Source organism: Myotis daubentonii, chromosome 12 (assembly GCF_963259705.1).
Source record: "Myotis daubentonii chromosome 12, mMyoDau2.1, whole genome shotgun sequence".
In the NCBI taxonomy this organism is placed as follows: domain Eukaryota; kingdom Metazoa; phylum Chordata; class Mammalia; order Chiroptera; family Vespertilionidae; genus Myotis; species Myotis daubentonii.
The window spans coordinates 24208642-24233852 of NC_081851.1; the positions used below are offsets into that span (position 1 = coordinate 24208642).

Sequence of the window (25211 nt, forward strand, 5' to 3'; positions counted from 1 at the left end):
GGAAGGTGAGTGGGTGGGAGGTTATCAATCAAGAACCTTGTGCATATATGCATGACCCATGGACAGAGACGAGGCCATGCATATATGAGGCAGTGAGGGCCTGGGGCCGGGGGAGAGGGGCAGGCTAGAGGGGGTCAACGGGGGAGTAAAGGGGGGCATATGTAATACTTTCAACAGTAAAGAATTATTAAAAAAACAAAACAAAAAAAGTATTTTTGTGCACATAATAATACATGATTGGCTGTAGAGGACCTCATTCCAGGTCATTAGGAAGACAGTAAATGTGATAGCCCAGATGTCCTTGAACTTGATGCATTAATACATATGAGAAGTTATACTTGTGCTTTAAAAATGTGATCGTGCCCTAGTTGGTTTGGCTCAGTAGATAGAACATTGGCCTTCGGACTGAAGGGTCCTGGGTTTGATTCCGGTCAAGAGCACATGCCTGGGTTGGGGGCTCAATCCTCAGTAGGAGGCAACTGATCAATGATTCTCTCATCATTGATGTTGCTATCTGTCCCTCTCCCTATCTCTCTGAAATTAAAAAAAAAAGTGATTGTACTCTAGCTGGTTTCTCAGTGGTTAGAGCATTGGCCCTCTGACTGAATGATTGCAGGTTTGTTTCCAGTCAAGGGCACACACCTTGGTTGCAGGCTCCATCCCTGGCCTGGTCTGGGCGAATGCAGGAGGCAACCAATTGATGTGTCTCTCTCACATCGATGTTTCTCTTTCTCTCTCCTCCTCTCTCCACTCACTCTAAAAAATCAATGGGAAAAATATCCTCAGGTGAGGATTAACAACCAAAAAGAACATTAAAACACACACACAAAAACCCATGATCATTACTTTGGTAGGAACTGCTCTGTGTGGTACTCAGCCCTGGCCTGTCCTTGTTCTGATGTCACTGTCCCCTGTTGGTGGTGCCAGCCGGGATATATGGAGACTTAGAATGAGAGTCTCTGCATTGGAAACGGCAGATGAACTTTTGGCACAGCTCACTGGTGGCATTTTCTGTGGATAAACAAGGGACACACCTGGAACATCTGAAGACAAATAAGGGGCAACAGGCCATGTGCTCCGAGCGCTCAGTCATTTTTCACATCTGCATTTCAGGTTTGGAGCCCAAGGCCTTTCCTTCATCCTGGGTTGACTTTGGGCCAGCCCAGGCAAGGACCAGGTATTCCTGGTCCTTTAAACACTAGATTCTTATCATGGGTAGAGGGTAGCATTTCGTCAGGAAAGACCCTACGTCCCGCTTTTTGGAAAGGTGCTGTAATATGTTCAGTATCTGAATCTACAAAAATCAACTCTTAGAATTTCCTCCTGGGGTAGGGAATGCACAAAGGGCCCGAGGACAAAGAACCTGGAAAAATAACTCCCATTTTCAGATTTTGTGATCCCTAGGAACCCCCGTGGGCATTTGGTGGTGTCACAGGTAAAAGTGAGTGTGTCTAAAGGGAGGAAAGGGCTGGCTGTACACATTCCTGATTGTGGTTGTGGTAACAATCTACTTCTTAATCTATCCGCATTGCAGTCATTATAGCTGTTTCATGAACCTTGTTATTATACATCTGACCTAGAGATGGATCTGCTTCTCTCACAATGAATAAGCCTGGTTCCTGGGTGTGGCTGATGGTCAGACCCTGATCAAGGTCAGCTCTCCAGGGTAATCAATGTCCCCTAGGCCTCTGGAGTAGCTTATTGGTGGTTCCCCAGACAAACCACTAATTCTCACGCCATCATCACTGTTTCTTTTGTAATAAATAAGATAAAATGAAGCAGGAATAAACAAAATTTAATGTTCTTTTTTGGTTAATACTTAAATATTAAGAAAGCTGTTGAACCGGGTTCTCTACATTATATTTACAGTGATTCAGATTTTACCTTCCCAAGAGCAGTTGCTCAGAAGGAAGAAAAGGCAGCCCGTAGAGTCTCTGAGGCTCACTCCGCCTTTTCAGGCGGGGGTTCCCTGGCAGAGCAAAGAACTGAAGTGCAAAAGCAAGCATCCTTCCCCACCTGCTCCCATTTTTGCCTTTACTTAAAGCATTTTGAATAACAAATGCAAAAATTAGGTCTGGATATAAAAAACTCGACGACCATCCCAATCCAGGATTGTTTCACTAGGAGATTTGGCAGAGAAAGGACGTACCCCTCGTCACAAGGACACGGTGACAGAGGCAAAGGTCATATGTAAACCATTTATGATTGCTGAGCAAAGGCATGGTGAGTATAAATTCATCTGTAAAATGAGGGGAACTGACCAGGTGGCCTGTCATGTCCCACATGACCTGAGCTCAGACCGTCCACTCTGGGAGGACTAAGGTGGACGCAGGAAGGAAGGCCTGTCTTACTGTGGCACCAGCCTTCCATGTCCTTACCATACTTGTGGGATAAATTCATGTTCAATAGTGTGAAATTTCTGGATGCTGTGAAATTGGCAAACGACAACCTTAAACAAACAAGCCAAGGTTATCCTGTGTGAGATAGACAATTTGAGAGCGAGTCTTGCAAGCTACTTTCCAAGTCCTGGTTTGCGTCCACGACAGTTTCTCCCAGGTCAGCTGGACGAGGGCATTTCTTGTCTCATGGAGGCTCAAGAAGTTATGATTCAAGGGTTTGAAACCCTAATGTTACAGGCAAAGCCTCATTTTTACGGAATACAAAACACTCTGTTTCTTCCACTTCTAAGAGCTCGCTGAGAGAAGCCACCACTAAATCATGGTCCTGCAGCATCTCCGGGTAGCGGGACACGGCTCGCTCGATCCTCGCTGAGCGCCGTACGGGAGTGACCAGCTTCATGTCCTGCACTTCCGGCATCCCACTTATTCTGAGAGACAAGAGAGGTATTCACAACTTTATCGCTTCTTTTAAAATTCCACTTTGTCTTTATTTTTTTCTTATTCTATTAATAAGACACAATAGATATTTCAATGTAGGTTGATAGTTCTGTCTAGAGCAGCTCTCGTCCTAACATGGCCCTTTTCTGATTGTCAGAATGAACTGGGTGGACTCCATCTGCTCTCAGATCATGAACAGAGACTGATGTTACATTAATGTTTCAAAAAATGACACTGATAACCTGACACAATTCCTTAAATTACTATGGATTCTGCCTTAAACTTACACTTGTTAAAAAGCCAACTGGTACTCTGAGCAGTCTGTAACCAGTACACACCCAGCCACCCTCCCTGCTTTTATGGGGCTGCTCGCTGCCCGTCCCCGCACAGCTGCAGAGGCTGCCCCTGTTGGCACTTTGTGCCCCCCACCCCCACCCCCCGAATCCGTGCCAGGCTGGCAGGAAAGGAAGGTGGGGTCTACAAGTGCAAGGCCAGTGAGGGTGAAGAGGAAGGAGAAATCCACCCCAAACCCTCGTGACTCCAGCAGCACCTCCCTCGCTGTAGGCCAGTTCTCTCGGTCCATTCCAACCCTCCCCTCACCCTCAGCTCCTTCCCTCAATGCCAAGAATGAATTACACCACCTCATCTATCTATGAGGCAGAAGATGTGCAAACACTGACAGTACTTGGATCTGTGGAGTAGAACTGGGCCTGTGAGCACGAAGCCTGCTTCAGAGAGTGCTTACCTGGGGATGGGGGCGACCTGTAATTTGATACCAGGGTGCCTATCCTGTTCTGCCACGGTTATTTGGGGTGTTGCTGGAACCTGTTCTCTCTCTTTTGGAGAAAGACAAGACTTTCTTCCAGATTCCATGTCCCTGGCCAGCTCTTCTATGGGTGGTATAGTAGTTTCAGCAACCAAAGATTCAGAGGTAATTCCTGTGTACACAAGGTCAAGAAGGAAAGCAAGATTTAGCAATTTAGTACTTAGCTAAAATCAATACAATGAAATCATTGTAACCTATATGATGACTTCCTTATGGACCCAGATACGAAAAAAGAGAAACTGCTCTGAAGTGGGACTTACAGCCAGTTTTGCTGCTAAACTCTGCATCAGTGCCCAGCTACCTCAGGCTGTCTCTTGATCCCTCTTCTGCCCCCGACTCGAGGATGGGTAACTCTGAACAGAGCCCCACCCCAGTCTCTTATTCACTCTCCAGAGAGCTCTCCCAGGGACTAATCACTGGCCTTTTACCCTACCCTATACCACGCCTTGGGTCAGTTTTCTTGACTCACTAGGGTTAACTCGCCTCCTTACTCAGGATGACCATATGGCTCTTGCCTTGGGAAGTGGGTGAAACATGTCTGTGTTAACTCAATTTGCACGATAGCCCAACCTTAACAACCAAAATGAAAAGAAGGGAATTAGACTGAGATAGGCAGAAATTGTGACTGGAGGCTGAGACCCTAAGAAAGGTCAATAAGGGTGAACAAGTAATAAGACATGAAGTCCTGTCTCCTCTTTTCATCTCTTGGAAGAATACTGTCATATATTATAAACAAACATTTGAATTTTAGCCTCATTTCCAGTAAGAGTGCCACTGAATATATCTACTCTGTAGCCTCATTCTCCAAAGTGATGCGTTAGTAGCTGTAATTTCACGTGACTTGTTCCCCAAAGTTAAATCTATTCTTAAGGAAAAAGATTTGTCACCTTCTAATTTCATAAAAATAATCCATTTTATCTCCTGAAGGATACTGGTTGAGAGGGCCAGACCACAGAAACCAAGGGCGAGAGGCATTTCAGAGGACTTCTTTTTCTCCTAGGTGACCCTCAATGACTTGTACTTGTAGGGCTAAAGGGAGTGAATTTAAATACAAAACACAGTACCGTCTCTGGCTCTGTTTTGGTCTTGTAAAATATTAAGAACAACTTCCCGCAACTCTTGTATTGGCTGGAAGGAAGGATGAAAAGACATGAGCAATATTAAAACATTCATGAAAAAATGATCTAAGAAACTCTGTGTAACATCAAATAAACTTCTTTTTATAATAAAAATATTTCTTTTATTTCTTGTCTAAATATAAATAACATTTAAAAAATTTCAGACTTATAGCTTCATGGGAAAAATAAACAAAGAAAATGTTGGTTAAATAGTGGCATGCTTGACTTTAATGGAGAGATGGGTTGATGGAAAGTTGTCTATAAGAAAATTTATCTAAAACAAATTAATTTTTTTATTGACTTATATGATCCCATTGAAGATGTGTTCCCATACACAGATTCTGGCCCAAAGATATAAAGATAGCCATACAAAAAATGTGGCATACATTCTTAGAATTGTCTTAGTTAATTTTGGTTTTTATTATAAAAGTCATATACCTCATTACAAAAAAATGTTAACAATAGGTCAAACCTGAAAAAGGAAATCACCCACAGTCTCATCACCCAATTACAACCTTTAGTTATCAGCACTTTGGACAATTTTCTCTCAGCCTTTCTATTCTTTCATCTTTTACTTGGCAATATAACCTAAAAGCACTACAAAAAGGTAGTTTTTTAAAAAATTAGCTGAGAGAGCCTTCCTTTTCCAAAGTAGGCAAGCCACACCCTAAGGCAGAACATCACAAATGAACTGCACATTCTCACAGGAGGCTGGTCTTCTGACCTGGACTCTGTATCAAATAAATAACAGGTATGACCTGATACTGAGCATAAAAGCAAAGCTATCCATACATTTTTATAAAATCTAAAATGTTTTAGGCTTAAAAATATGTAAATAAATGTACAGATTACATTGCAAAGAGCCTGAATTACACAAAACATTCATCAGGTGTCTTTCATGTTTTTACAGGCTTCTAGTTAAAGATGATGAATTGGCAATGTATTTATTTTTAAACCCCCTTGAAACTGATAAGAGGAAAGGGATTAAAAGGAGGCAATAACCATAAAAAATAGGAAAGGAGAAACAGCAACAAGATTTTGGAAGCTGGAATGTAGAAGGAAGAAATGACCAACTGGATCAACTTGAAAGAGCCGACTTTGAAGCTGGCCGTTTGGCCAAGAAACAAACTGACCCAGCCCCAGGGCCTCGGAAAGGCACAGGAACGGGTGGGCAGGATCAGGAAGGCTATTGAACATCTGTCTCCCAGTCTACTCTGCACTCTGAGTTCCATGCAGCCTGTGACTGTGCCCCACTCCTCACAGAACACAGCGGGGGCCTTCTCCAGGTCCACGGGGAACATCCTACAAGACTGAAAGTGGGGTGCCTACTGAGAGGAAGGGATAAAGGAAAGTTTCCTGCTGAAGCTTGAGACTCCCACTCTTCTCCCCACTGTTCCTGGCTCCCAGAAGGAAACTGGAAAAGTCTTCTCTAGAGAAGATGATTTGTCTAAGAGGAAGGACCCAAAACTACTGATAATGAGGGTCTTCAGCCAACTGATTGAGCTAGATCACCTATGGTAAAAACCCACCCCTGTGCCCAGGCCTTTCAATAAGCCTTTTCAAACCCACCTCTTATATGCCAACAGCCCAGTTTCACTAGCATCTGAGTAGAGCTTTTAATGAGCAATAGAAAACAAAACAAAATGAATGAGAGAGAGAGAGAGAGAGAGAGAGAGAGAGAGAGAGAGAGGAGAGGAGAGAAAGCACTGGAGAAGAAACAGACAATGCAGGAAGAAGTAAACTTGACATGGTTTCTAGGAACGGAGGTGTAAGGACATAAAGGGAATCTGACGGTGAAGGTGAGAGGAGCTGCCACTGTAGTCCATGAGGACTGGGGTGAAGCTACCTGCCGAGACTGGGACAGATCAGAAGAGTCTGGGAGAAAGGGCTCAAAGAAAAAGAAATAAATAGTGTCTGATGTTTTGAAAGTATAAAGAAATTTAGACAATTAGAGAGAAGTGTGGGAATTAATTAAACAATAAACACTCAGAAAACCAAACAATTTTAGGAAAAGTAGAAAGTAGTGCTTGAAAGGCAAAGTAATCATAGTATATAGTACATGGCTCAATGTACTCATATAATTCTAACATGTTCATAACATGTGAATATGGAATAGTGACCACAATTTCCATAACTCTAATGGAAGGAAGCATGAAGGATAACACAGGTATGCCAGGGTCATAGAAATATGTGTGTGTTGGGGGTCTGCGCAGGTGTGTATGAAAGAGGTTAAATCCTATTCCTCTGTATTTGGAAGTCCACAATCATGTCTAAAACTAAAAAATCAGGCAATAGCAATGTAAGCATGTTATCTGATATTATACAGGTAAATATAATCAGTTTGTTCTGGGAAGTTGGAAATGGGAGGCGAGGGGAGCAGAGGCCTTATTTAAAGAACCTTATCAAACTATTTGACTGTTTAAACTATATGCATGTACAACTCTGATTTTGAATAATCATGAAAAAGGTATGTAGAATATATGATGACACAGAAAGCAACATGCAAGTGAAAAGCTATCAAACTATTTGATATTTTTATTAAAAATTATACAGAGATAGTAGTTTTACAATTAAAAGGAATTTCATACAATAGCTCTGAGTTATTGATTTATAGATATTGATGTGTTGGGATTAGTATACGTGTAGGTTCTTTATGGTAAGGTATGACTTTATACGTATTGAAAATTAATGTAATTTTATAACCCGCTATGCTACTATCCATAAGTGCATATTTATATAAGTACTACATGAGACAAAGAAAAGTGACCATTAGTTTATACAGCATAAATATTTTTAAAAAATATATTTTTATTGACTAAAGAGAGGAAGGGAGAGGGGAGATAGAAACATCAATGATGGGAATCATTGATCCCTCCTCCACCTGGGCATAGAACCATGATCATTTGGTTTATAGGTTGACACTCAAACACTGAGCCTTGTCATATTTTAATAAAATGTTCATAAAGGACATATTGAACTTCGCATTCTATGTATAACTTTATGAAGTGAATTAGAAGTTACATTACATATATAATCTATACTAAGAATAGCCTAGGTGGTCGTCACACCCTCACGCATCACGCCCTAACATCGTCACAAGATGGCTGTGTGCACAGCAGAGGCAGGGCCCGGTGGAGGAGGTGGGTCGCAGCAGGGGAGGGCAGTTGTGGACGATCAGGTTGGCAGGGAGGGCAGTTGGGAGTGATCAGGCCGGCAGGAAAAGGCAGTTGGGGGCGATCAGGCTGGCAGAGGAGCAGTTAGGCATCAATCAGGCAAGCAGGAGAGCCGTTAGGGGGCGATCAGGCTGGCAGGCAGGAATGATTAAGGGCAATCAGGCAGGCAGGCAGGCGAGCGGTTAGGAGCCAGCGGTCCCGTATTGCGAGAGGGATGTCCGATTGCCGGTTTAGGCCCGATCCCGGTGAGATTGGGGATTGGGCCTAAACCGGCAGTCAGACATCCCCTGAGGGGTCCCAGATTGGAGAGGGTGCAGGCTGGGCTGAGGGACACTCCCCTTCATGCATGAATTTCATGCACTGAGCCTCTAGTCTACATATTTAAAAAGCCGGCGTAACGCTGAAACAATCTGAGTGACTGGTCGCTATGATGCCCATGATGGCCAGGGAACCAGCCCGATCAGGGAGTGGGGTCAGTTGGCTAACCTCCTGCGGCCCCTCCCCTTGGCCAGCCCACCCCTGATCGAACTCTCCCACCCAGATCAAGGGCAGGGCCGGCTGCCCAAACACACCCCCTGCCCCCTGGCCAGCCTCACCCCCAGCCCGCCCCACCATGATAGTCCTGCAGCCCCTCCCCCCAGCCTGCCCCGCCCCTGATCACAACCCTCACCCAAATAGGGGGCGGGGCCAGCTGGCCAATCTCCTGCAGCCCCTCCCCGTGGCCAACCCTGCCCCCTATGGGTCCTCACCACCCTGTTTGACCTGCAGCCCCTCTCGCTGATCGCCCTCCCTACCCCAATAGGGGGCGGGACCAGCCGGCCAATCTCCTGCAGCCCTTCCCCTGCCCAGCCCCACTCCAGGTCCGCCCCCCCCAGCCCGATCAGGGGCAGGGCTGGTGGACCTACCACCCATGGCCTCTTCCCCAGGCTGCAGGCCCCTGATGAGCACCCCCCACCCATTTGGGGGTGGGGCCGCCTGGCCCACTGCCCACAGCCCCTCCCCATGGCTGGCCCTGCCCCCAATCAGCCCCCCAACCCCAATAGGAGGTGGGGCCCACTGGCCAATCAACTGCAGCCCCTCCCCCCAGCCAGCCTTGCCCTGATTGGGCCCCGATCGGGGAGGGCTGGCTGGCCAACCTCCCGCCATCTTCTCTTCCTGGCAGGCCCAGCCCTGATTGGGGCTGGGCTGGCTGGACCCCATCTGTGCACGAATTTGTGCAATATAAACTGCCATATTGCAAATGATAGAACTCATACTAGTATGAGAGAATTTTCAGGAAATCACCCACTCAAGACAGATACTCACTGTTGCCCCATTTCTAATGGCCTCTTCGTATAGTCCAATAACATCAAAGGTGCCTTTACTTGCCAAGAACTTTGCTTTGCAGATCCAGAATTTAGCAAATTTTTCAGCCTCAGGAATACTAGACAATATGGTAAATACCTCATTAGAAAGTACACCCTAGGAAAAAAAATACCCAGAGGAAATTATTACCATCTCACTGTTACTCATGTGTCCTATTATTAACATAGCAGTTATGCAGAAATCAGTCTGATCAATAATTATTTTTAACTTTAAAAACATTTCAATTTTACCAAGGTACAGTTTACACGTAATGAAATACACTCATTTAAATAGTACATTTCAATGAGTTTTGACATTGATTATTAAATTTTAAGAGTTACATGAGACCAAACAGGAAAATGTTTATCATAGCTGAAGTAAGGAATATGTTCTACATTTTTATGTGGTGTAAAACCAAACCAAACCAAACCAAAACAAACCGACAATCAACATCCACAACAATGTGAACACTGAATAGTGACCATAATTTCCATATGACTCTAACGGAGGCATAAAGGATGATGGCATAGGTGTGCCAGGGTTATAGGGGTGTGTATGTGTGTGTTTTGGGGGATCTGTACAGGTGTATATGAAAGAGGGTTAAGTTGCACAAAAAGGAACTTTAAAGTGGCCTCACTGGTTTGGTGCCTCCCTGGCTTGTACCCAGAGCAGGGCACGGAAATGGGCCAGGAGGAACATGCGCCCGGTACCAGTGTACTCAGCCAGGCAGCACCTCCTACTCCTTGTGAGATAGGGGAGGGGAGGTGGGAGACACAGAGGTCAGCTCGTAGTCAAGAATTACCAACACTACATGAGGAGGCATAAAATTCTGGAGAATATGTCTATTATGCAGTAATTTCAATATTGCGCAAGAGAACTTCTAGAAGAAAGAACAGAGAGAACAAAGCTGAACACACACTCAAAGCAGTTGTAGACGAAAATCTCCAAGAACTGACCAAGGAAAAAAGTGTTCAGACTGAAAGGTCCTTACTTAGAAAACTATACCTAGAAAACAAACGGTAAAAAGAAAACCCTAAGCACCTCTAGAGAGGAAAACCAGGATTATCTACAGAGGAGCGTGGATTAGATTGACACAAACTTTAATAAATCAACAACCCCAGATGCAAGAAACAAAATAAAACAGTAACTTCAAATTTTCCAGGGAAAACAATTTGAATTTAGAATTTTCCCCAGCCAAACTATGATTTCAGCATGTGAGTGAAACAATGACATCTTCACAAGCATAAGGACTCAGAAAGCTCACCATTCAAAAATCATGAAGTAACTAGTGAATAAATGTGAGCATTCAAGTAGAAGACTTGAAACAAAAGAAACTATAAAAAATATGACCTGTAACTTGCACACCATGTTTGAACCTACATCTACCACTATCTTTTGTGATTTTAACTTACATGCCTTCTTTATGGAAAAAGGTAAATTAAATCAAACACAGAAATGAGGGGGAAAAAAAGAATTCATATAAATTGAATTATAAAATAAAATGACAGATGTAAATTTAAGCAGATGAGTAATTACAATAAATGTGTGTGGGCTAAATGTGCTTTTTAAAAGCAGAGAATTCCAGATTAATTAAAAAAATTCAACTGTAAGTATTCACATGAGATATACTTCTAGAAATACAGGGATGGGAAAAGATTTACCCTATAACATCTAACATAAACGAAAAGCAGGTGTGGCAAGATTAACATAAGACAGAAGGGAAATGAAAGCAAGTCATGAGTCTTTATGTACCTAACAAGAGAACTGGAAAATACGGCGAAGGGAGACTAGACTTCGGGTGGCGACACACAATGGAGTGCACAGATGTCCTGTTATAAAGTTGTACACCTGAAGTTTATATAATGTTATTAACCAATGTTACCCCAATAAATCTAATTTAAAAATTAGGCAGTAAAAGTTTAACAGAAATACGAAGAGAAATCATCAATCAAAGTACCAGTGAGAGACTTTGGCATATTTCTTTTGGAAAGCAACAAATGAACTAACAAATACAAATAACTGTGCTATTAATATTTTCTAAGTTTGTTCTAATGAATACCCATGTAGAATTTTCCATTCTACAGAGAATACATTTTCTTTTCAAACACTTTTGGAACACTTACCAAGACTGATCAGACATTAAGGCCAGAAAGAAAATGTCAACAAATTCTATGCAGTATATTAAAAATTAAAATAGCCAAGAAAAAAATGGACACATCTAGAAGTTAAAGGATACTTTCGAAGATAACTCTGGAGTTAAAGACCTGTTAAAAATGGAAGCCTCAAACTTTTTAGAAATGAGCAACAAGAACACAAGGTTACTACTACAAGATGGTGTCTTAGCTCCAAATCCTTCCTTTCTCCTCTGCTTTGTGACCCTGGGGCTAGAATTCTGTAAATACCTTCTGCTGACAATAGCTCCTTGCTGGGCTCTGCCTATAAGGGGCCTGAGGGAAACTGCAGGGCGGGAGAGGAGAGGGGACCCCTTCTTCCTCTTTTTATTTTCATTTTAATTCTTTATTGTTTAAAGTATTACATGAGTCTCCTTTTCCCCCCTATTGACCTGTCCCCCGCAGCCCCCACCCCCAAGCACAAGCCCTCACTCCTGTCTGTGTCCATTGGTTTTGCATGCATACAAGTCCTTTGGATGATCTCTAACCCTCTTCCCGCTCCTTCTCCCCTCCCCCTCCCCCTCCCTCTCCTTCCCTCATAGGTTGTACAGTCTGTTCGATGCTTCTATATCTCTGGTTGTATTTTTGTTTGCCTTCATCACACAACAATGGTCCTTTACCCTGGCAGCAGCAACTGGTTCTACCTCCCCTTTTCCTGGTATTCACAAACCCTGCCCACACCAATGGGGAAGCAGCCTTTTCTCAAGGTCTGAGCCCAGCCTTGCAGGACCTCGTCCAGCTCGGTGGCACCAACCTCTGCTGGGCAGCTAGAGTCCCAGTCCCACCAGGGTTTGTCTCTCCTAGCTTTTAGGTCTGTACCCCCAACATGATGTTCTCCTGGACCCAGCGATATGGCTGCAGCACCCATATCCCTCTGATGATCCCTTCACCATTTTGGTGCACACATGCTCACAAAGTGCTGTCATGCCCAACAGCCAGCACCGGCACCGGGTAGTATGTGTCAGTCACAAGTGCCTGGGGCTTTTTGTCCCCCAGGGGCAGCCATTTTTCAGTGCAGTGCCCCTGATCAGGACTGACTCTGAGATGCACGGCTCACACTGTCCCTAGAGCTTCCTGTGGGACTGTGCCAGTCACCCTCCGTGGACTTGGCTTGGCCTCCTTCCCTTTCTGGTCCCACATCCCACTCCCTTTTATTCTCCTGGTAGCCTCTTCCTAATAAATTACTTTCACACAAATTCTTAGTGTTTGCTTCTCAGGAACTCACGTAAGACACTGTGAAACCAATCCTAACACCACGCTCTATCTATTACAATACCTGGTGTGGTTTCCGTTTTTCTGACTCGACTCTGACTGATGAAGGACATTACCTATCAAACCTGAAGGACATGACCAAAGCTAAATTCAGAGACAAATGTAGCATTAAATGGTCTGAGCTTTCAATTAAAAGACTAGAAAAAGAACAATAAACATAAAAATAGATGTAGATATTGATATGAGAAAAATAATCAATACAACTCAAAAGGTGGCCTTTTAAAAAGATTAATAGAGAACTCTTTTAACAAGTTTGATTTAAATAAAAGGCACGAAATTAGTAAAATTGGCCCAAGAAATACAAGCCCTAAGTAGACTAACGACCACAGACAAAACTGAAAACAAAACAAAACAAAAAAACCCCCAAAAAACCCACACAAAACTATCCCCCACAGCAAGTAACTAAATTTCTGTTTAGACAGGTTACCTCCCCAACACTTTAAGAAAATGTCTCTGGGTCAAAGTTTTGGGGATTACCCTCCTCACGCACCCCTTCGATGAGCTGCAGACACTCGGTCAGAGTGCTGTTAATTTTATTGGACAGTTCAAGCTGTGCGTTCCTTTCTTCCTCTTCTTTTTCCATGCTCTTCCAGAACGAAACATTCATTTCCTCTATTATTTTTCTTTTTGTTTTAAGTTCCATTGGAGGCCGCTTATACATTTTCCCCTTAGATTTCTGCCATTCTTCCAGCTGTTTCCTGTGATGCAATTAGAGGGGAGGAATGGTTTCAGGTTTTTGGGTACATGGTCAAGCTTCAAAGTATATGCTATGCATGGATTTGGGTACTATCCCTGGATGCCTTCAAGTACAAAGTCAGGAGACTGGAATTAAAAGCAAGTTACAAATGGGTAATGGCAGCAGTGGGTAATTGCCCCTCCTCGGAAGGCGGCGGCATTACTAGGATTAGAGGTGGCTAGCATCTCAGTCTTCAAATCCCTTGATGTCAAGATTATACATGATTTTTCTCTGAAAACTTTCATTTTACTTGTGCGCTCTGAGATTTGACTTTCATCTCTGAGCTCACTAACTCAGCACTCCATTTCTCTTACCACAAGCTTGATATTTGACACTGATCAGACTCAACATACCTGCACTATGGCCTCAACAGGGTGTTGGCCACTCCAAGTGACCCACATCGCCCAGTTCCTTAGTCTGCTCCTGACCACACATGGCCCCCTTTACTCTAAAAAAGACTGATAATTTCAGGACTCTTTTTCAAAAGATGGCGACAAGTCCTAATCCTTGCTCTCCCACACTTTTCACAATCTCCACTCCTGCTTCTGAGCAGCCCATAGACTGCTGCTGGGGGAGGAGCCAAGACAGGTGGGCCGTGTGTGGATGTAGACTTGCTAGCTTCTGTAAATGACAACTAGTTCATGACTCACAAATGTACATTTCAGTCCAGATCTCTCCCTACAGCACCAGCCTTTGTAAAACCCACATCCTGGCTGGTATCTTTTGTTTGATGTCTGGCAGGCATTTCAAATGTAATATTGTCCAAAACAATGCTCGATTTTCATCTCTAGATCTGTCCCTGCATCTGTAACAGTGTCCCTATCCACCCAGTTGGGAGGGCCGAAAACTAGGAGTTGTCTTTGAACAGTACTTTCCTTTCCCACACCCCCACACCATCTGTGGGCGGTACTGCTCCCACCTCCACCAGCACCCTCCTAGACCACTTCACTGCCACTTTCCGCCTGAAATGCTGCAGCTGCCTCCTAACTCATCTCCTTCCTTGATTCCATTTTAACCCTTAACAAATTTATCCTGTGAACACATATCTAGATTGATCTTTAAAATGTAAGTCAGACTGAGTCATCACCAGGAATAAAATTCAAAATTTTTCCTATGGCGAATGGCAGTGTAACTTGAGTTCTGCCAGCCTCTCCAAGATTATGGCGCACCACTCTCCCTCCCATCCCTACCCTCTAGAACAGTGGTTCCCGACGTGGGGCACATGCCCCACAAGGGGGCAATTTGATTTTTTAAGGGGGGTGCAATTTGAGAGTGAGTTGTTAACAGTAAATTGTTTGCATTTCTTATGGTTCTAGGGGCCTCATATATAGTATATAAATATATATTGTGACATATTCATGCATTTCAGTTCTCTACTATATGTTTTGAAACTTTATTTGCTATTTTTCATATCACTTCATATTATTATATTTTTTAACAATTTCTTAGTGATTTCTTCCTCATTACTTCAAATTCCTTTCGTTCTTTTATTTTTCTCTTTCATGGATGCCATGTTCTTTGGAAGCTTGTTTAGACCAAGTTAATGGCCTTTTAGGCTTCCTCCATGTGAATAAGAGCTCACTTTTTGAATAATAACAATTATATGTCACAGTGAGGGGCACCAGGTTTTAGAGATGCTTAGGTGAGGCATGGACAAAAAAAGGTTGGGAACCACTGCTCTAGAAGCTCTGGTGTCCTTTTAGTCTTTTGACCCAAGCTCATCCCTGCCTCAGGGGTCTGGCATAATCAGCCTTCAGTCCTTCCTGACTAGGAAATTATCTGTAATTATCCTGTCATATTTAACCAACTAGAGGCCTAGTGCACAAAATTTGTGCACTCGGGGGTTCCCTCAGCCCAGCCTGCGTCCTCTTGCATTCTGGGAGCCCTCGGGGAATATCTGACTGCCGGCGTAGGCCCACTCCCCTGGCCGGCAGACGGACATCCTTAGCGCTGCTGCAGAGGTGGGAAAGGCTCCCGCCACTGCTGCTGTGCTCACCAGCTGCGAGTCCAGCTCAGCGCTTCTGGCTGAGGGGCGCTCTCCCTGTGGGAGCACACTGACCACCAGGGGGCAGCTCCTGCATCGAGCATCTGCCCCCTGGTGGTCAGTGTGCATCATAGCAACTGGTCATTCTGCTGTTCAGTCAATTTGCATATTAGCCTTTTATTATATAGGATGTGTTCACTTCCTGTCTTCTACATTAGACTGCAAGCTCTAGGAAGGCAAAAATCCTGACTGTCCTACCACAGTACCTAAAACACACAAGTGTTCAATAACATGCAGTAAAATCACCTTTTTAAGAGTTCAGTTCTGTGTTTTAACAAATGCAGTCATGTAACTGTAACTATGAAAGCTTTACTGACTTTCCAAAACTTTGCCTGCTCAGACTCATAGTTTTCCATTCCTTCTTCCTTGATAGCTTTTCTGGACTTAACCCCTGGTCTGCCTGACAGAAGACTAGCATTTCCCCACCTCCTCCCGGCCCTCTTCCCTTGCTACTTAACCTAAAGGGACTTCCTGAGTGAGGCATGTATACCTGCAACCACAGTTCTTTACTCAACCATCCTGCTTCAAGCACACAGAAAGTTAGAGAATATTTACTATATTTGCTTCAAATATTCTTTTTTCAGAGTTGAAGCTAAGCATAACCCAGGAGCCACTATGTATGGCCTATTACTGACCAAGTACTCCTGATGGTCAATTTGCCCAATCATCTTACATTGCAATTTTGGAATTAAAGCAACATACCTTCGATCCTCTGCTGTGATCTTCTTCTTAACATCCGGGTTAGTCTGGGTCCCATTTGGGACTCCTCTTCCATTTATGGCTGTGCCACCAGCTTGAGTTTTGGGAGCTGCCTTGTTTAGAAAGGGATTCTGGGGAAGAGCCCCTTTCAACTTGGAGTCCAGGGTCCGTGCTTTCTGTTGACAGCTGCTGCTGCGTTTCTTCCCCGTGGCTGTGCTTGCTCTTATGCTTGGGGTATTGCGAGTGACTGAAGGGGAGCTGCCAACAGCCAGGGTAGGCCTTTGGCTCACAGCCTTGGATCTCTGCTGCACACATGACGGCTGAGGTCTAGGACAAGGTTGAGTGGGTTTCTGGTCTTGCTTAAGGCAGTCAGGTCCTCCTTGAAGCAGCCTGGGGCATGTCCTGGGTCTGGTATGTACTGCTTTTTGTTCAGTAGCAGCATGTGGCTGTAACTTGGCTGCACCCGGTCTTTCATATTTACCCCTATTAATATTTATATCCTTCAGGTCCTTGGTCCCTGGTTTCTTTGCTGCTTGAGTCCTACTAAGGGTCTGAACAGAGTGAGAGGGAGCTGTCTTTGGGGTTTTTACTCCTAGTTTTGCAAGAGCTGTTCCTCTAGGGAGCTGTTGTGACTTTCCTGGTGGAATCCTGGTTTGTGCTTCTCCAACAAATTGTTTATTAGCTCTGTCTTTCAGAATAGTACAATTCAATGAACTTTTACCCAAGGCTTGTTTAGGGGCCAAACTGCTCTTGGTTTGATTATAAGAGCTAGTCTTTGGCTCACTTTTGGTCCATAATTGAGGATGTGGTGTCTTCTCAGAGTCCAGTACAGTTTGGGACAAGTTCTCCTTGTTCACCTCTTTAAGAAAGTTGTGTGAGGACTCACCCTCACCACGGTCACTGTCCACAGAGTCTGTAAGTGCAGTATTTCCTCGATCTGTCACCTGCTGCTTTGCAGCTTTCAGTTCCTGTAGATGAAGTGACCCCACAGTTTTCCTCGACAGCTTTCCAGAGAATGATCCAGCTTCGTGCTGTTGCTGACGGCTGCTGGAAGGCTGACAGTTTGGGAGAGAAGAAACACATCCTGAAGTCAGCCTTTTGCCCAGAAGTTTTGGTGGCTCCAACTTTGGCTTCCGGGAACCTGGTATAATGGCAGGTCTGGGCTGATGTTTAATGCTGATGGGTCTTGTAGCTTTGACAGGCAAAGCAACATGGTTGGCAACATCCTTTTTGGGTCTAATAGTCTAAAAAGACAAAGAAAAATATCAAAAAAGAAAATTTATAACAATAACTAACTTTAAAAAAAATTAGTTATTTTATTTAGAATTTCACTAAGGAAGTTGAAACCTGCAAAAATAAAGGCTCACTAATAGAAGATTTTAATAACCCTACCTAATAAAGAGGGAATATGCTAATTGACCCTCACGCCATCACAAAGATGGTGGCGCCCACAGCCAATAAGGAGGGAATATGCTAATTGATTGCCACGCCCTCAAAGATAGCGGGCACCCACAGCCAATAAGGAGGGGATATGCTAATTGACTGACACGCCCTCAAAGATGGCGGCGCCCAGTCCCCTCACCCCTGCCAGAGTGGCAGGTGCAGCAAGGCTGGGCCCGCCCTTAGGCGGGCCTGGATGCTCCATGTGCCTGCCTCCAGAGACCCCCAGTACCCTCAACCCCCCAGCTGCCCAGGGCACAGGCAAGCCTTGGATGGCAGCTGCCCAGACGCCCAGGGCTGCCTGAGGCTCAGGTAACCAGGACCGGCTGAGGCTTGTGCTGCTGGCAGCGGCAGCAGCAGAGGTATAATGGGGCGTCGCCTTTCCCTGATTGCCGGGTTGCCTCCGCCCCTGAGGGCTCCCGGACTGTGAGAGGGGGCAGGCCGGGCTGAGAACCGCCCCCCACCCCCCCTGCCCCCACCCTCACCTCCAGTGCATGAATTTTCATGCACAGGGCCTCTAGTGAGTTCCTATAAAAACGTATCAGCATCTTTTAGCTTGATAGAATTAAGCAGAGATGCAGTGAACATACAAAACTTGCTGTTTTTAAAAACATGCCTCAAACAAACAAGTACTTGCTCAATGCCCATTAGGTCCCAGTGAAGTGTTCATTTGAGGGACCCTGGAAAGGTATACACACAGTATACTTACGTTATGGTACCACCCAAGTTCTTCCTAGTCCTTTGTACGGCCACACTAATATTTTAAAGACAACACTGCCTTTGTAAAGGCCACAATGTCACTCAAGAACCTTTGTCTCATCACTTGCAAGGACAGATAGTAGATGCAGGGAGGCCTGAGAAACTTTGAACAGCTCTCCATAAGCATCTAACATCACAGAAGTTAGTCATATTTGTGAACTCAGGATGGATTTTTTTTTTATTTTTTTATTTTTTTAATATATTTTATTGATTTTTCACAGAGAGGAAGGGAGAGAGATAGAGAGTCAGAAACATCGATGAGAGAGAAACATCGATCAGCCGCCTCCCGCACATCTCCCAGTGGGGATGTGCCCGCAACCCAGGTACATGCCCTTGACCGGAATCGAACCTGGGACCCTTCAGTCCGCAGGCCGACGCTCTATCCACTGAGCCAAACCGGTTTCGGCATCAGGATGGATTTTAAGGTTAGATTCTATGTTATTAATAAGTAAATGTTTTAGTCATGTGACTTAATTTTGGATAAGAAAGGTAGGACTAGATTACAGAGAACTTTGAAAAATAGGGAGGGAAGTTAGAATTGAGATGGTAAAGAACAGGAGCATCAGTTCTTAGCAATTACACAGGAAGGTTAATTTGGCAGACATTTGTAAAGTACAGGTTTCCAGGGGAAAATATGCTAGAGCTACCACTCTCTCTGTTTCATTCGATAATATTGTCAAGAGTTCCTGTGTAGCCGAAACCGGTGTGGCTCAGTGGATAGAGCGTCAGCCTGCGGACAGAGAGGTCCCAGGTTCGATTCCGGTCAAGGGCATGTATGTACCTGGGTTGCGGGCACATCCCCAGTGGGAGATGTGCAGGAGGCAGCTGATCGATGTTTCTAGCTCTCTATCTCTCTCCCTTCCTCTCTGTAAAAAACCAATAAAAATATTAAAAAAAAAAGAAAAAAAAAGAAAGAGTTCCTGTGTAAACTTTGTGCGTATGTAAAGAAGTCTGAAACCAGAGCCACTTGGCATTAAGGGCGAGGCACTGTCCACTCATAGCATTGTATGGGTATGTGTGGTGTTGCTGAGGTGGGGGCAGAAATAGATGGTACACCCACATGTCTATAGCTGGGTTACTCCTTGAGACGCAACATTCCTAGCCACCTTTGATCTTTCCATTATCAGTAACTGCTGAGGCATGGAGGTTGGTATCAAAGTGTGCTGTTCTTTTTTTGTACATTAAAAAAAACTTAGTTGTTCTTTTTGTACATTAAAAAAACCTGAGATATAATTTTCATCCCTGTAAAATTTAAAGTGTACAATTCAGTGTGTTTTAGGTATTCAGAAGGCTGTACAACCATCGCCACTAATTCCAGAACATTTTCAACACTCCATAAAGAAATCCATACTTGCTAGAAGTTACTCCCTATTTCCCTCTCTCCTCAGACCCTGGCAACCACTAATCTCCTTTGTTTCTATAGAGTTGCCTATACTGGACATTTCAGATAAATGGAATCACACAGTATGATGTGAAGTGGCCTTTTGGGTCTGGCTTCTTTCACTTAGCATTATGTTTTCAAGATTCACCCATGTTGTAGCATGTATCAGTATTTTATTTTTTAATTAATAAACTTTAATTTTCAGAGCAGTTTTAGATTCAAATCCAAATTGACTGAAAAGTACAGAGAGTATTATAGACTCCTTATACCCATACATGCACTACATAACTTTTTATGGTTTTATTCTGTTAAACCTGAAGTATGTTGGGGTCCTTTTCCATTATATCCACAATCTAGATGAATAGAACTGATGAGGGAGCACATTCTTGTTAAACAGCATTCCAAAGTGGTTGAAACCAATAGCTCTCAGCTCCGTCATTTAACAGCTGTCCTGTGACTCAGTTCCCTCATCTGTAAAATGGGGCTACTAAGAGTACCTATCTCATACGGCTATAGGACCTACAAGTGAGACACATAGTAGGTGTTCAAAAATGTTAGCTATGAAGAGACCAAAGTGCACTTAAAGACTTTTTTTTGTTAACAAACTGAATTACAATATGTTGTACTTTTCAAAACGCAATTCTGTCTTGTCCCTTATACACTGTTCCCATACTTATGAGAAATATTTGTGTAAAACATTTTCTTTAGGTTGCTAACATCTTTATTATTTTTTATTACTAATCACTCAAAATGGATTTTTTTAAAAAGACTAATTTCTACTTACAGATTTAGAAGATGGAGGATTTGGGCAATTATTCTTGGCTTTAAGATAAGGCCTATAAAAGAAAAAATAAGATTAATTCTTAGTACAGAAGGATCAACAAGGCTTGGAAAATAGAGTGATTAAAAATGAAATTTTAAATCAGTAAAATGTCTGTATATGGTAAAAGAATTAAAAATTATATTCAATGAAGTCTCCTTATCCTCCCTTCCTTAATCCCATTATTCAACTCCTCAGAAAACACAATTGCTCTTACTCACTACCTGTGATCCCTTCAGAGATGTCCTTCCTACATATACACATAATATTCCAACAATTTTAAGGCACTGTGCCAGGTACTGGAGATATAATGCCTAACGAGTTTAAAAAACTTGTTTTAACTATCTCCAAATAGTGAGTTACCAGGGGAAAAAGCGATACAATTAAAGAAAGAAACAGGCACATATGAAATCTAGCTAGCGAGACAGAAAATGCGAAAAAGGATAGGAAAGTAGAGGAGAATTTAGGACTTAATCTCCATGGATCAAAAGCAATTGCCAAGCTAACAGGGATTTCAATCATGACTTGATTTTGTTTCTCCCATCGTGAATATAAGCCCTGGGAGGGCCGGACTGCTCTGTTTTGTTTAGTACCATGTCTTCAGAACCAAGAGAGATACATTACACAGGTATTAAATAAATATCTGTTGAATAAATGCAGTAAGTTTATTTAAACAAAGAAATAAAGTTGGATAAAGACCCAAAGTAAAAATAAAATAAAATGTGAAAGCTAAGTTTGCAAAAATTTGTTTTGTAAAAAAAAAAAAAAAAATGGTTTAGCAACCCAAGTGAATAAAAAATTGATCAATGCTCAGAAGAGCTAAGATGTTGACAAAAGATAAAAGTAAATTGGTCATATCATGTCCATTTCAAGAGTAAGTGCTGCCAGCTGATGTGGCTCAGTGATTAAGCATCAACTTATGAACCAGGAGGTCATTCCTGGTCAGAGCACATGCCCGGGTTGTGGGCTCGATCCCCAGTGTGGAGTGTGCAGGAGGCAGCCCATCAATGATTCTCTCTCATCATTGATGTTTCTCTCTCTCCCCCTCTCCCTTCCTCTCTGAAAGCAATAAAAATATATTAAAAACAAAAGAGTAAGTGCTAAGGCAGCGATTTTCAATCAGTGTGTCACAGCCAACACAATAGCTGTCTGGTGTGAATGAATCAAAATTACACCTTTTTTTGGTCAGATCAGCAAAAATATATTTTTCTTGGTGCAGCAGAATTTTGGGAATTAGTCTCTGTATGCCATGAGATGAAAATGGTTAAAGTCGCTGAGCTAAGAGAATGACCAAAGAGCAGGGTGTTCATGTGCAGCTATGGAGGACGGGACCAGGATCATTCAGCTCCTTGACCAAACACTGCCTTCACAAGAATTGCTTTCCCAGGAAAGAGCAGGGATGGAGGGAGCTCCCAGCAAGGGAGGTGATGTTGTAGATCCTCCCGCCTTCCTTTGGAGACTCTCACAGTAATAACGCCCAAGTCTGCGCCAATGTACCGGACACTGCCCAGAGGTTTCTGTCATGCTCGCACCGAAAGGCCCTCTTTGGGTTATCGTAGGGTGCCCATGTAGTCAGAGCAGAGCACAAGCACAGGGCTTTGCACGGCTGCTGGCAGCCAGGGAACGTGAGTCCCCTCACTGTGGGAGTCCCCTCACTGTGGGAGTCCCCTCACTGTGGGAGTCCCCTCACTGTGGGAGTCCCCTCACTGTGGGAGTCCCCTCACTGTGGGAGACACACTCACTGTGGGAGACACACTCACTGTGGGAGACACACTCACTGTGGGAGTCCCCTCACTGTGGGAGTCCCCTCACTGTGGGAGTCCCCTCACTGTGGGAGACACACTCACTGTGGGAGTCCCCTCACTGTGGGAGACACACTCACTTGCTGTTCGGGCACCGCAGTTTTCCCTTGGCTGCCAGGTACTCCTGGAGCTGTCTCTGCCGCTCTTCTGCAAAACAGGCAAGCAAACAACAGGACTTCAGCGCGGGAGTTTAACCAGTTCCTTTTATATTCTTCTCCCTCTTTTTGGTTGTTAATCCTCACCCAAGGATATTTTTTCCTTTGTTTTTCAGAGTGGAAGGGAAGGAGGGAGGGAGGGGGAAAGAGGGGGGGGGGCGGCCAAGAAAGAGAGAAAGTGAGAAATATCCATGTGTGAGAGAGACATCAAATGGTTGCCTCCCACACACCCCCCCAACCAGGAATCAAACCCGCAACCCAGGCACATGCCCTTGGCTGGGAACTGAACCGGAGACCTAAGGTGCCCTGGCAGATGCTCTAACCACAGAGTCACACGGGCCATAGACCACGCCTCCAAGTGAATACCAACGTTAACCATATCATTTATACGTCGGGCCCTACAGTCTGAAATTTAAAGACGGTAAACGATATGCCCAGCTGCCCAGCTCATGAGTGGCAAAGCCAGGGTCCGAGCCAGTGTCATCCACCCCAGAGCCGTGCTCACGGGCACTGTCCTAGGCTACCACACAGGCCTGGCGGGACGACATTCCCCTACTGGCCCACTGAGCTGCGAGCCAGGCCTGCTCTTACTGTACTTTTCCCAACAGGGATGATGATTTTTGCCTACAAACCCTTCCTGGTTTCCTTTGGGACTAAGGACAAAACAGGCCAGGTTAGGGGGTTCATGGCAAACATGCCTATGGTGATTTTCTAAGCAAGGCATCTGCGAGGGGTGAAAGTCAACGTTTCTGTTTTTAAATTTCCATGTAGTAGTGGAGATAAAAAACAACAATAATTACAACACAAGGCAAAACCTGGGTGCCACGAGAGAGGGTTAAAAGAAAGAATCAAGGGAGCTCAGAGGCAGGGGCTGAGGGAAATAGGTGGTTGGGAAAGGCTAATATTCCATAATGGCAAACAAAACAAAACACAACACAACACAACACGTGGCCCTCTGGCTCGGAGGCGGCCGTGCAGAGCAGGGGCGGTGGGGCCTGACAGGCCGGCGGGCCCAGGTCTGGGAGTCCAGCAGGTGAGCAAACCCGCTGCCGCTGAGCCACAACACGGGGACGGAGGCGCCCAACTCGGACGCCGGGTCGTTTCGCAAAGCGCCCCGGACGCGTCAGGCCGGCAGCTGTCATCGCCGACACCGGCCGACACCGGGCCAACGCCGGCCCTCCCGGGAGGTGGGGCCCGGGCCCGCGCCCTCGAGGCGCTGCGGCCGCACGAGTGCAGGCTCGGGCCGGCGGGGGCCACTCTGGGCCGGGGGTGGGGGTCGGGGGCGCCTGGCTCCTCTGGGACGCGCCACCCCGGCCAACCAGCCAGGGGTCGGGGACGTCCCCGCTTTGCTGCTGCAGGACCTGCTGGGATAGTGCCTGCGGGGTCTCCGGACACCCCGCGCGCGGACGTCCCCCAGGTCCCCAAACGCCAGGTGGGGACATCGAGGCAGGCGAGGGGGCTGGCAGCCTCCGCGGTACCGCCGCCGCCCCGAGCACTCACCCGCAGCGGCGGAGACCCCCGATCGCACCATAATGGTCCCTCCGCGACAGTTGCTCTTCAAGGGCCGCGCCCGCAGTCGAGGACCCGCTCGGCGCCCGCGCCCGCTCTCATTGGCTCCCCAGGGTTTGAAACCCGCCAATAGGAAGCGGGGGAGGGCGGGACAAAAGGAAATAGTAGCTTTGCAAGGCGCTCGGCACAGTGCTTTTTGATTGGAGGAGCGGGTGATGATGAGAGAGCTTCTGGCCTCTGCAGCGCAGGCGAACTTCCCTGAACTTCCCTCCTCCTGCCAGACCCCGAAGAATAGGATAAACCCCAAAATAGATGCAGAAAAAGCATCTGACAAAATTCAATGGCTATTCACGATAAAAACTCCCAACAAACCGAGTATAGAAGGAATGTACCTCAATATAATAAGCTCTAAACTGACAAGCCTACAGCTAACATCTACTCAATGCTGAAAAGTTAAAAGCTTTTCCTCTAAGGTCAGCAACAAGTCAAAGATGTCTGTTCTCATCGTTTTTATTCAGCATAGTCCTGGAAGTCCTCCAGAGCATTTAGGCATAAGAAAAAGGAAACCAAATAGTAAAGGGGAAAGTAAGATAGTCTCTATTTGCAGATGACATGATATATATAGGAAACTAGAGATACCAAAAACAAACAAAAATACAAAACCCAAGAAACTATTAGTTTCAGTAAATTCGCAGGATAGAAAACCAATATAACAAATCTGTTGCATTTCTATAAACCATCAGAAAGAGAAATTAAGAAAACAACTCCATTTACAATTCCATAAAAAAAGAATAAAATAGTTCGGAATGAATTTAACCAAGGAAGTGAAACATCTGTGCATAGAAACCTATAAATAAATGGAAAGATAATCTGTGTTCATAGATTGGAAGAATTAGTATTATTAAAATGTCCATACTACCCTAAGCAATCCACAGATTCAATGCAACCCCTATCAAAATTCCAATGCCATTTTTCACGGAAATAGAACAATCAATCCTAAAATTTGTATGTAATCACAAAAGACTCCAAATTTCCAAAGAACCCTTGATAAAGAGCAAAGCTGGAGCCATTATACTTCCTGATTTCAGACTATATTACAAAATGATTGCAATCAAAACACTGTGG

At 44.6% G+C, this 25211-nt stretch overlaps 1 protein-coding gene across 1 annotated transcript; it reads right to left on the reverse strand.

The window, feature by feature from the left end:
- Positions 1–1778: 1778 nt before the first annotated feature.
- Positions 1779–24188, reverse strand: CKAP2L (cytoskeleton associated protein 2 like). The gene is made up of 9 exons (XM_059659188.1): positions 24078–24188; positions 22503–22569; positions 20585–20636; positions 16224–17464; positions 13232–13439; positions 9260–9415; positions 4728–4791; positions 3583–3775; positions 1779–2827 (listed from the first exon to the last, which is right to left on the reverse strand). The coding sequence occupies exons 1-9, from the start codon at positions 24106–24108 to the stop codon at positions 2602–2604; spliced, it is 2238 nt and encodes a 745-aa protein (XP_059515171.1). The 5' UTR covers positions 24109–24188; the 3' UTR covers positions 1779–2601.
- Positions 24189–25211: the final 1023 nt, after the last annotated feature.